Here is a 13,046-nt window from a genome sequence, read left to right as displayed (position 1 = left end):
GTCTGGTGGACCCCAGCCACAAACAAACTATACAATAGAAGGAGGAAGCTACTAAATGATAGAGCAAAATCCCAAAAAGGGAAGGCATCACTGATCAGTATTAGCAAAAAACTACGGGCACACATAAAATTGTCTAAGGCTAGCTTCGAGAGAAAAATTGCACAGGACACTAAGGATAATCACAAGGCTTTCTTTAGTTATGTTAGGAACCTGGGTGGTAATTCCCAGATATGCTCAGAATTAGTCCAAAATGACAAAAAATACACCGAACCCACAGACATTGCCAACATCCTAGCTGACAGGTTCAGGATGCTCCTAATAAAAAGAACCCATGACTTTAAAAATCTTAGCAACCAGGAGGGGCTGGAGTCATTATCTCTGTACTTATTGTTATATTGGACGGTGCAGTGGTGCAGCGGTAGCATTGTTGCCTCACAGCAAGAGGTTCTCCAGTTCAGTTCTCGACTGGAGTGCCTTCTGAACAGAGTCTGCATGCCCTCCCTGCATTCGTGTGGGTTTCCTTCCACATTTCAAAGACATGCGTCTGGAGCATTTCTCCCCGGGCTTCTGCTGAAAACTGGCTTCTTTCCAAGTCGGACTTTCCCCGTAAACAAATGCTAAATAAAAAACTACTAACTACCTAATAACCAACTAATAAATCCACTAGACAAGTGGAACAGGATCGAAAAAAGATGCAAGACAAGTTCTTAGCAAAATAACTAATATCGCTTTCGTCCCAAAAGAGACTTCCTCAGAATCAACAATACAAATAAACCACTATAGCGCTTAAATACAACTTGCCACACCTAAAATTGGTAATCAAATATGTTAATAAAATTAATTAATTAACCAATCTAACAATTATAAACCCCAAGAAAGTCAATGCATACAAAATCAGCAACAAAAAACAAAATACTGAACATGTAAAAAAATAAAACATACAATGTTCTAACAAACATCCTTGCAAACCTGGAATTTGGTTGTGGTAAATGTTAAATAAAAATATGCCCTCTTTGAAGGGAGACCTACACCTTGATTTCCATGCCCTGAGTGATCCCCATTAAATGAGACTTCGTGTTTCTCAATGCGTAGATAGTAGAGCCAAAACTAGAACAAGGAGACCTGAATCTACATCAGGTAATTATTAAACACAGAGCGCTTCCCCTTAATCTGGAAAAGGCGAACCCCTGAAATATCAAGCAGTGCAATTCCCTGCCTGCCTTTAAATAACGTTGACAATTTGGATGGGTACCCTAAAACACACTGTGGGACTAGGGTCTATATAACATTATCGAAGTTTCAAAACTTTGAATCTGATATGGTTGACACCATATAAATCGAAGTCTTGCAACACTGAAAATGTGATAAAAACACAACAACCTACAAAAACAAACCATTTAAATGCTCTAAGCAGGGGGACAAGACCCCCTGCACCCCCAAATCCCCACGCTACTTAAATATGCCAACTCTTGAGAACGCACTACAGTGCAGAAAAGGGAAATCTTCCCTTTCCATGCTGTATGGAGATCTCAGTTAAAAGATTCAAAGCTTCAAGACTTCGATCATGCGGTGTCAACCATATCAGATTTGAAGCTTTGAAACTTCAATCTTCTGATAGAGACACACGGGACTAAAGGGCTACCCTCCTTGATAGTCTCTGTTATTAACAAGGCACATATGGCCTCTGGTCCAATAACCCTGTATTCCTATGAATGAATTGATAATATGGTCCATTTAAAAAGGAGCAGGAAAAAAATCTTACATGAACAAAACCTATATTAGAATAAAAAAAAAAAAAATCTGCAGCAATTATCCACTGTACATTGTTAACTGCATTGGCCTTACGTGAAATGGAACCCTAAGCAAAGGTCTCCATGACACTATCCTCACTACCCACCAGTCCCCTTCCAGACCACCCCTGGATAATAAGAAAGAGGAAGATATGGCTGAAGTTGCTGCATATTGTAAGGTTGGTAATCAAAGTAGTCTTGAGCAGTTTCCTGCCATCCAAAGAATGATACCACAATACAAAAAAAAAAAAAAATTCAATAATTTGGCAGTAACTGGTGTCATTCCAGTGGAGTGTAATATGTGCTAGGTTGGAAGAAGATGGCAAACAGTCCTACCTGTTACACTATAGACGGCCTGCCCAGGACATCTGCATATTGCCAAATATGTTGTTTTTCTGCCATAGTACAATTTCTCAGGCAAACTCGGTCTCCTTCACCGGGTCTACATCAGAAGATCGAAATTTCAAGTTCGAATCTGATATGGTCGACACCACATGATCGAAGCCTTGAAACTTTGAATCTTTTAACAGAGATCTCTGTACAGCGCAGAAAGGGAAGATTTCCCTTTTCTGCACTGTAGTGCGATGCCGGAGTTGATATATTTAAGTAGCGGGGAGGGGGGGGCAGCGGGCTTGTCCCCCTGCTTACAGCGTTTAAACGGTTTGTTTTATTACATTGTCGACGTTTCAAAACTTCGATTATATGGTGTCGACCATATAAGATTCGAAGTTTTGAAACTTCGATCATGTAATATAGACCCCCTCCCTTCACCTACCTACTTTGCATTTTCAAACCAGGTCCACATGAATCATGCACTGACATGACTTTGGTAGAATCTTAAAATAAAATGCTGCCCACACTCAAGGCCTTGTAAATCCATGAAAATATAGGCATTTCTATAATTAAAGGAACATGGTTCCAATGCAGTGACACTACTCCTTCCGTACCTGTTTTTACTGCCTACCGCTCATTTAGATGCTGTTGCCAGGACAGCTGTGTAGTGCAGGAAAGTCTCGTTTTAATTATAAAATTACTTACCCCAACACTAACAAGTACCTGTATCGTGGAGCAGTATCATGTTCAAATATCCCCTCAATGGTGACCGGCGTCCCAATAATCCTGCTTCAACAAATAAGAATCCTTAACTAACAAATCTAATACAATCCTTCATGGTGATTTCAACTATCTGTTCAGAAACAGATTAACATGCACTAGAAGTAACAAAAGGTGGACAATGGTTTCTTAACCTCAGTGCCAAGTCTCTCCACCAGTTATTGCTCTCCCTTATGGTTTCTTTGGATATGGCAGAATTATGCATCGTACCTGCAGCTGCCTCTCTTTTATTAAATCTGACCACCATGCCACAGTGTTCTCTGTAAGATCACAACTAAAGATGTCCTCAAATCCAATGTTTTCAGGGACTTCAAGGTTAACACCCTAACACTACCTTCTGCCAAAAGCAGAGTTACTAGCTCACCACCCTATAATGGCCCCATAGCTCAAATGGCTACCTGTGGCACAAATTTTTATTCCTGGCTAAACATGCCATTATAACTTCTGTTCCCATTCAACACAAATACAGAGGCAAGTTCAGAAATAAATTGCTTTGGAGGATCCCAGGATGAACAAACTGTACAACCGCAGGTAAAATTACTAACCATATGAAAGCGCAGTACTCTACCCAATGGTAAGCTGATATAAAGCCGTTCTTCCAAATGTATTTCACTTACAGCAGTGACATTTCCTTTTTATAGAGATAGTCTCTTACCAACATCACTACCCTGGGACTTAAAGCTTTGGTAGCTTGATCATAACACTTGTTTTGCACAGTATCAAATACTGTGCTAAAGAGGTAAACTATCAGTGGCCATTACTGATGCACTTACTACATTTCCCACAACAATACTGAAACCTTGGTATTCAAAATTACAGGTTCATAGTTAATATACTAGGCTAACAACTACAACACAACTGTGTTTCTGTTTATCATGGGTACTTATTAGGAGGAGGTATGTTAAGAAGTTTCTGGAGGATATGTGAGGAGTAGGTTAGTTTGGGCATTACTGACAGCCTCCATCCAGAGACATGGGGGGCCAGACCCAGGATGAATTTCTGATTTGCCATCCATTGGCCAAGGTTAGGCTTAAATAGGTTTGGAGATTAACTCTACTGCACTCAGATGAGGAGCCTGTTCCAGAGCATGAGAATCCTTTGAGATATATAAATAAGGCATGTTGGCAATACAGTTGTATCACAAGTAGAATTTAAATCCTTGAATCTAGTGGTTTTGATGCTGTTTGTTTTGTGAATGTGCAAAAAAGTTCCAGCACAGTTAGATCTGAGGATGCCTTGTATGCCAGGCGTAGACTACCTCTCTGTAACCTATAGGAGACAAATTATTGCATATGTTTGGCCAGGTACATGCTGAAGGGGGCATTTTACTCCATGATGGGTTGGATAAGGGCCAAATAAAGTGCAACTATGACGTCCCTGGATCTGGATGTTATGCCCTTACTTATAAAAGTTGGGAAACATAGAACAACTTTCTTACTACATGGGTCACATGTTGGTCAAAGGCCAGAACCACTGTATACATATGTTCCCAGATTCCTGACTACTTAGGGGTGCCTTATTGATTCAGTAATTATTCTGGGGGGCAGTTTTCCCAAAAGGCACAATACATTTATTGGCACGGGGTTTTAACCCGTGAATTTAGCACCAGTCATTTGTCTGTGACAGACCTTCTTGTAAGACGTTGATGTCATGGGGGGAGTCTAAGATAAAGGCCCTTCACATTAGCCTTCACCTCTGAAAAAGTGATGACAAATAGGAGCACCCCCAGCACATAGCCCGAGGTACCCCAATAGTGACCAGGGTGTTAGTGGAGGTGGCATTACCAATCCTGACCTCCTGGGTCCAGTCTGTAAACCAGTTGTCAATCCAGCAAGTTATGCCAGAAGTTATGTCTAGTTTGGTGAATTTATCAACTATACCTGAGCGGGGTATTGTACTAAACACCTTAGCCAAGTCCAGGCAGGTGGTATGCATTGTCTTCCCCTCATCCATTGCCTCTGCAACTTTCTCAAGGAACTCCACCAGATTTAGTAAGTATGATCTTTCCATGACAAAGCCAAACTGGGTTGGGTCCAGTTTCTGAAGACTGACCATATCTTTGATGATAATCTTCATTATAAATTTCTTCCATGGCTTTGCATATCACAGTAGTCAGACTAATGGGTCTGTAGTTACCAGGGTCAGTTGACAGTCCACCACTGTGAAGAGTGATAACCACTGCAGTCCTCCATTATTGTGATGTAAAGCCTATTTTGAGGCTATAGTTGAAAAGTGACTCAAGTGGTCCTGAAAGGTCATATTTCCAGCTATTAAAAGGCATTCCGGGATACTGTTAGAGCCCACTGAGGATGTGTTTTTGGCCTTAATGAGTACCGCTAGGACCTGCTCCCTAATAACAGTTGGAGGGAGGGTTAATGCTACTAGGTATTTCATGGAGGGGGGAGTGGGGGTGACGTTTGAGCTGAATTTGTCAGCCAGCAACTCACTATGCTGCTCTGCTCAGTGAAGGTGGCACAGTTGACCACCAGTTTGGACCACGGATGTGAACTGCCTTTGAGGTTTTGGACACAGCTGTTGAAGGACTTTTTGTTGTCTTTAACCTGTGAAGCTATCTTGACTTCATAACTGGCCATGTTGGACTTAGTCCTTTTAGTGTCCTGTTTAATTTAATTGGAGAGCTCCTATCATTATGGGCATTGGTCTTCCTGATATTAGCAGAGACATTTTCCTTTTTTAATATAACCTAATAAGGTTAGGATTCCCACATTCCAAAGACATGCAACAAGGTGGACTGAACACTAAATTGGTCCCAGGTGTGTGTGTATGCGCGCGCGAGTGTGTGGTACGGATAAGCTTCTCCTGCAGGGCTAGCAACCCAGTGGTGTAAACCTTGGCTCTAGATGATGGTCACTTTTGAAGTGACACCCCAACCCCATGTGCAAAAATGAGAAAAGGGGTTGAGGATGGACAGATAGATATTAAAGTTTGGATTCTACCAGTGTGACTTGTTTTTAGAGTTTGTTTTGGACTTTCTTCTAGTAGTTACAACAGCCTCTATACAGCCATTCTGCACAGGTTGTTGTGAACTCTGGGTTGGGAAGCGCACTGAATTTTGCTAAACTATCACTTAACAGGGTGTAGTTAGCTTTGGAATTGTTCTTGTCACAGAGTTCACTGGGGGGGTTTGTTGGAGTTACCAAACTGAAACATCTTTGTGGTCTGACCTCACCAGTGAGGATGTGACACTGTGTGTGTGTGCGGGGGGGGGGTCTACAGTGCTCTCTTGTATTGGTGAGTACCAGGTCGTCCAGTATGCTTGAACCTCTGGTGGGTATGCAAGCTAACTAATCAAGGGAATTGGTGTCAAGTCCAAGAATCATTGTGCCTGTGAGTATGAGGACAGTGAACGTTTCCCAGGAAAAGTTAAAATCTCACATGCATAGGGTATTTGGTTTAATTACCAGTTTCTCCTGTAGGTCTAAGTAAGAGTTATGGAACTCTAGGGACATAGAGAGTGACCTACAGCTTGCCAGGATATGGCATGGGAGCTTTAACCATGTGCAAATCACAATATACAAATTCTAGGGCATAGTCATACTTAACCAATGTAGAGTTATGTTTGTTGCAAACATAGGCAGAGTCACATTCCTCAACCCTTTGTCTTTACCTGTGCAGCCGATGGTCAAAATGTGTGGAAGGTACAGAAGCCATGCACTGCTGGAGTACTTTCTGTAGATTTAAACCATGTCTTGGTAATGGCATGGATGTCTATATTCTCCAGAGTGAGGACAGTTTGTAGGGTGTGAAATTTATCTTAGCTCCAAGAGTTGAGCAGTAATACCTTTAGATTTCTTTGGGTTTTATTTCCTGTGTCAGTAGGTGTGCCAATTTGGCATTGCCTAAAAAAGGGTTTAAAGTCGTGGATAAAGTTTTACTTTGAGAGACAGGTGCAGACAATCCTTTGCAAAGTAATGTGGTCTGTTAACCTTGTCCTCCTATGCTAGCAAATACTGAATCCCCTGGAAAGACACCAGAAACTAAGCCAATTATTGAAGTCAGTCATGTTTTGTCTAGATTGCTTCTGCTTCTTAAAAATTATGTTCCACTTTTAACTATATACATATATCCATACCTATCCATGTTATATCTACGTATCTGTGTAGCCAATAATATATATATTTTTCTACACTGTGTGTGTGTGTGTGTGTGTGTGTGTTATTCATCCATCCATAACCCCCTTTTCAAATTTTTGCACACAGGGATCGAGATGCCAATTCAACAGTGACAATCATCTAGAGCCATGGTTTGTTTGCACATTACACCTGCTGGGGTAGTTCATCCATACCACACACTCATACCAACGGACAATTTAGAGTGTGTCCACTTCACTTACTGCATGGCTTTGGAATGTGGGAGGAAACCGGAGCACCCAGAGGAAACCCAAGCAAACACAGGGAGGACATGCAGAGTCCACACAGAAGGCATCCCAGCTGAGAATTGTACCAGGGAACCTCTTGCTATAAGGAGATAATATTTGCTGTGCCACTGTTCTGCCCATTACAAATACAATAAAATCAAAGTGTACATAACAGGAAATTAACATGATTTGCAGTATGCGCAAAGACTTTAACACCCTGGTTACAAAAACACTTACTTAATTGTTCTGCATCCACAACACCTCCCTAACAACCACTGAAATGTGCATTTACAACCTGGATCTAAAGCAACACTGCCCATTCTGTACCAAGACAAATATTTTCCCTAGCATAGACCTGGTTTCTTTTACAAGTCTCCCTCATCTTTCTACCAGTCCTAACTCTTTCTACTGCTAAAGCCAGTCATTATACTCTCTAATCCTCTTCCTCCACAGTGTGAGAAAGGCAACACTTCTGAGAATGCTACTTCCAACCAACACTTCGGACATCCTTCAGACATTTCTCTGTCCTTGTGTGCGATAATACCCAAACTCTCTCCTCAGAGAAGCCAACGATGCCTAAATGCACCACAGGTGTTCATTCTTCCCCTTTGACAACTACCTTTATTACTTCCCCATCATGTCTTATCAAGTAACAAAACTGTTTTCACTGAAATAGAGTCTCTCCAGTCATCCAAGTCAAGACCCTCGACCCTTTTAGCAAGTGTTCAATCATCAAAACCATGTAAGCATCTCTCTGATCTGCTACTTGTCTACCAAGTTCCACTACCTCCAGCCTTTGTCAGTTTCATATGTACTCTCCTGCAGTCTTCCTACAAGCCCTTTACATTGTTCCATACCCTTCATCCTCTGCCAATCCCATATGTATAAACTCTCTCCCTGACTGCCCTCAGTGTGGTGCCTGCCCCTGCACACTAACTCTTCTGATTCAGGCATCAGCAGCAGTTACTGCTGTCTGCTTCTACCCACAATCTTGGCTTTCTCTTCTTTGTCCTCTCTGTAGAGACCTTACCCCCCCCCTTCTATCCTCACCTTACTCTGTGCCAAACCACATGCCTGTATTTCTCTGAAAAGCTCTGCTTAATCTAGCCCTCTGTTTAATTCCCCCCAACATTTTCCAACTCCATCTTGCCTACTGTCCTTGTGCTGCCTCCTCTCCCTTTCTCACTTTACTAGCTAGTCTCCTAGCAGCTTCCATATGCTCTCCTGAAGCTTCAGCATTACCCTGCATGTGCCAAATCCAACGAGAAACCCCAGCTCCCTAAGCCAAACCACTTCTCCACAACCAGAGTATATATCTTACCATTAAATATAACAGACTGCCTTTGAATTGTCATATTTATATATGCTGTTGTCCAACACCCTAAACTACAAAATAACCTACCAATGCAAAACAAACTATAGGAAAAAATAGTCATGTATGAAAGAAACTTTAAGCTTGGTACAAAAGAAGCTTTTAAGCTTGGGGAGCCCAGAATGCTGGAATCAATCATATCTAGAAACATCTCAGATGGCAATGTAGATGTCTGCATTACTTCTGAAAGTACTGCAATAAGCAAAAATTAGTAACAGTTTAATCTATAATGCATTTGTTTTTTGTTCGATCAAGGGACAACGTAAGAAAATTAGCTGCAGTCCTAGGCAAATACTCTAGTTTTCAGTATAAACACAGACTTTACATTTTTCAAAAGGCAATTTAATTGGAAACTGCAGTTGCTAGTAGTTGATGCAATTTAACGTTATCAGTCCCGACTGCACTACATACGATCGGCAAACATGAACTGCCATTTATCCTCTTGTTGCTAAGGTAATGGATCGCTATAAATATACAATTTAAAGTTGCAACTGCACTACAGTGTGATTGGCACACGGCATCTGGCACTTTCTTTTAACTTTACTTTAAATGAACTATGAAATGCAATTGCAACTTTGGATTATATTACATGCAATGCGGTCAATAACCAGGAACTGGCGTTTACTTTCAAAGTTAAAGAAGCTGAAAACACCTGATGCTAAGAATGATGCTGCTAAAAACAAAAATTTGCATCAGGAGTACAGTTTTTTTAATAACCAAAATTAAAAAGAAATGCCAAGCACATGCAACAACAGGAATGCCCACAGAGATATCTTACTAATATGGAACAAGGCTTAAACAACATGTCCTACGTGGATGGACTCAAAGCCCTGTCACTATACTCGGTATCCTCCAGAGTGCTAAAAAGTGACCTGTGTCTGGCATAAAAGGAGAAATCCATTTGATAAGGCACCAAAAAACGAGTAATGAAACTTCAAAGGTGCCAATATGAGCAATTTTTTTTCCAATTCGTTCTGGTTCTTGTTCTGATGAAGTCCCCAAAGTGTATACTGGGGAAGAAAGCGCTTAACAAGAGAGAGACTGGAGTAACATACTCTTTGTGAGCATTCTGCTTCATGTGTTGGGCTTATGGTGCAGGTACTTGCTCATATTGGCACCTTTGAAGTTATAAAAGGAGAAATGCTCAGTCTAGGGATCTAAACCTCTTCTGCAACACTGTCAGAACAGTTTGGAGGGACAGATGTATTTCCCACAGAATGCTACTAAGGAAGAGACTCCCATCCACATAAAGCAAACTTCATCCATATCCATTTTCAAGTGCAACCTAGATCTATGGACGGGAAACAAAACATTTTATTTCATGACTACCCATGTACTACTAATGGACAGAGGCAGCTCCTAAATACTTTATCTCATGCATTACCTATGGAATGATGCCAGTTATTCTTATTAGAGGTAATATACAAGCACTGATCATGGGATGAGTAAGTCGAATCTATAACCAAATGGGGAAAAAAAAAGGAAAAAGACTAAGCTTAAACTTACCCACAACGGCAGCTACAGTACTTCCCTATAAACCTATAACAATGTGTTTGCTATAAACATATTAATAAAAAAACAGAAAAGGAGGAGACAGAGTCACAAGGATGAGAACAAAAATGTCGAAGTGGTTGGTAGTAACTGACCGGTAAGAATAATGAATAAACGCTGCACAAATGTGGGTTATCTTAAGCCAAGGAGAATGTGAAACAGATCGATTACAATTTCTCAGGGTACTGCTGTACCCAGTGTAAAGATAACACAGGTTGACAAGCAAGTCGCAGATAGTCACTACTTGTCCATAGAGAAGTTAGCTAAGATAAAAGTGACAAAACGGGAGAAGATGAAGTAGGTAAAGGAAAAGGGATAAGGATGGGAAGGAAGAGGATAAGTTAAAAGGTCAGGGCAGAGAGGACAGTGTGGTAATGTGCAATCATAGGGCTAGGTCTGGCCTTTTTCTCACTTCAGTAATGAAGGCTGGCTGTTTCCTACTTAACCCCCTTAAAAAAGCGAGGGCAACTTCTGATAGGAAAAGTTAACGTCCAACTCAGTGGACAGAAATGGTACCTACTGTCCCAAAAGGGTGAAAGCAGGCAGAGAAGGAATTTTCTGATTTTCCACATAGGGCTTTCAGGTTTGCACCTTCCTCAAGAGGCTCAAGTTAAGCTGTTGTAATCATATAAGCAAAAGACCGGATGGATACAGGCTACCAAAGAAACTGGAAGATTGAAAATAGAACTTACTAGCTGCTTCTTGGGGCCACCAGCTCTACGAGAAGTGGGGTCTGTACACTAGTCAACATGGCACTCTCTTATGGCAGATTGTAAGGTGGGTCAAGAAAGACAATGACTGAAGCTTTAAACAGCTGTGAAAATTTATGTCAAGCGAGCGATGCAGGGACATATACTGATACTACTACCTGTTATGGAGTGCTTAGGTAGTGAAATAATTTAATTATGGTCTTCCTGAAAATCTTGCTACATACATATATCCCGAAGCAACTGGTTATGAATTAACAGATTGACATAACTGACAATAAACATACCTGTAGCCATTTAATCCAGTGCGAGTCTTTCCAACTCTAGTAATGTGTAGGCTAAAAACAAAGTGATAAATAAAGCAAGTGAAACAGTTGCAGAAATAGTTACAGGAATGCTGAGTGATGGTAACCCACAAGTAAAAAAGATAAACAAAGGTTGCATAAAATGGGTTTTGATTCTGTGACAAGAAGGACTTGAAGGGGAATGCTGGTTATAGTCACTCAGGGCAAAGCTGTACCTGGCTGCAAATGATGAAATCAATAGCTGTTGTTACCCATACTTGTGCCTTGGTCACTCCTTCCTAGAGAACAGTCTATGCTGTCCCGAATTCACGAGACTTTCTAACAAGACATAACTCGTTATGGGTTCTGCAAGGACACTGGTGACACTGCCCAGTTTGTAACTTTGAACCCCACTCCTGAGCACTGCAGAAGTACATGTAACTTTTTCTTTTCAATTCAAAGACTGGCTGAATGCATCGGCTGGTGTAAAACAAGCACTGCATTTGTGCCACTGGATTTTTCTTCAAGTCGATCAGTTCCCACAACCCCCACTGCCTATTCTCTTTTTCTGTAATCCTTAGTTTTTTAATATAATTTTATTACAATAAACTCAACGTGGACTACGCCAGTCTCCTTGACTTGAAAGAAAAAGGGCCAACAAGCTTACACTTCTCACCTACTTACTGTTTCTATGATATTCCTCCCTGCATTCTTCAAAACAGCGCTAATAAAACTAATGTGCAGATCGGAGCTCTGAAACTCTAAGCTTAAAAAAGGTCTGTACGAGCTAACCTGTAACGGCATATACTTTGAGAATTAGGATAACCGCATACAACACTGTCAAGTCCCACACTTTACCAAACACTTCACACTTTTAGCGATTAACATCTTAAGGAAGAGAAACAGGGCTGTTCAGAGGTACAATGACATCACCTGTATCGATGTTGTATGCATAAATACTGGTTAATTCCACACTTATTAGCAAATGTACAGCGGTTTTCGAGATCACTAATGACTGTGTTGCGGTTTGGGGGGGGGAGTAGCAGATTTCCTGGTGAGAGAAACACCCCCTCCCACCTCATTGATTCCTGCAAGCGCCTAGGAAGAATCACCTCGGGCTTGGTACTGCGCAGGAGGAACAGCAGCAACATAGTTCACATTCCTCAAAAGTAGCAAACAGCGTCATTCTCATCCTCCTCCCCCACCCAAGCCAAAGCACCACTTACCCACCTTACTCTTCACCTCCACCGCACCGCTATGAAGGGATCGACTGCTCCCCGCCGCAGGATTTCGGATCATTCTTCACAACTAAGGACTTCAGAGTTGGATCTTCTCGTGGCCCTATAGTTTGCAGTGGGTTGCCCAACCGGTGTCGTTCTCCTTAGAGATTCACGGCTCCAGTAAATCCTGTGAGTTATCTTTAACGATAAGTCACGTTTTTCTTCCCTAGTTCCAACAACTGCCAACAGGCCGTTCCCTCCAGCTTGATAAACGCAAAACCACTTAAGATCTACTACACTCCGTCAGACAACAACCTGCTGCCCCGCACAACCGACCAACCAAGCCACTAACGTCATCGACAATACGAGGAAAAGCCTCGTTATGGTGGGGCGCGCGCACCTGTTGCTCCAAGAACGCACGCGCAGCAGAGAGGCGTGTTGCACCTGCTACCTTACGAAGTGAAAGGGAAAAGCAGTTCTGTACGGCTGAATTGTTTTGTTGCTGCGGTTTTTTTTCTGTCTGATATAATTATTAACAATCACATTTGCTTTTTTTTATGGTATTTTCATTTTTGGTTTTCTTGAATAAATTAAAAGTGATGCATGTAAGTACTTGAAACATGTATTTCCC

At 41.5% G+C, this 13,046-nt stretch overlaps 1 protein-coding gene across 1 annotated transcript in view; it reads right to left on the bottom strand.

The window, feature by feature from the left end:
- PARD6B (par-6 family cell polarity regulator beta) overlaps nucleotides 1-12,806 on the bottom strand; it is a 175,488-nt gene extending 162,682 nt beyond the window's left edge. Inside the window, exon 1 of the mRNA XM_044089955.1 lies at nucleotides 12,426-12,806. Within this exon, the coding sequence (XP_043945890.1) occupies nucleotides 12,426-12,494 (69 nt within the window). The 5' untranslated portion in view covers nucleotides 12,495-12,806. The remainder of the gene's footprint in view (nucleotides 1-12,425) is intronic.
- Nucleotides 12,807-13,046: the final 240 nt, after the last annotated feature.

Source organism: Protopterus annectens, chromosome 12.part0 (assembly GCF_019279795.1).
Source record: "Protopterus annectens isolate FY-2018-M chromosome 12.part0, PAN1.0, whole genome shotgun sequence".
Taxonomy (NCBI): domain Eukaryota; kingdom Metazoa; phylum Chordata; order Ceratodontiformes; family Protopteridae; genus Protopterus; species Protopterus annectens.
Note: the sequence above shows the minus strand (reverse complement) of the source record. Positions and strands in the feature narration are given on the sequence as shown.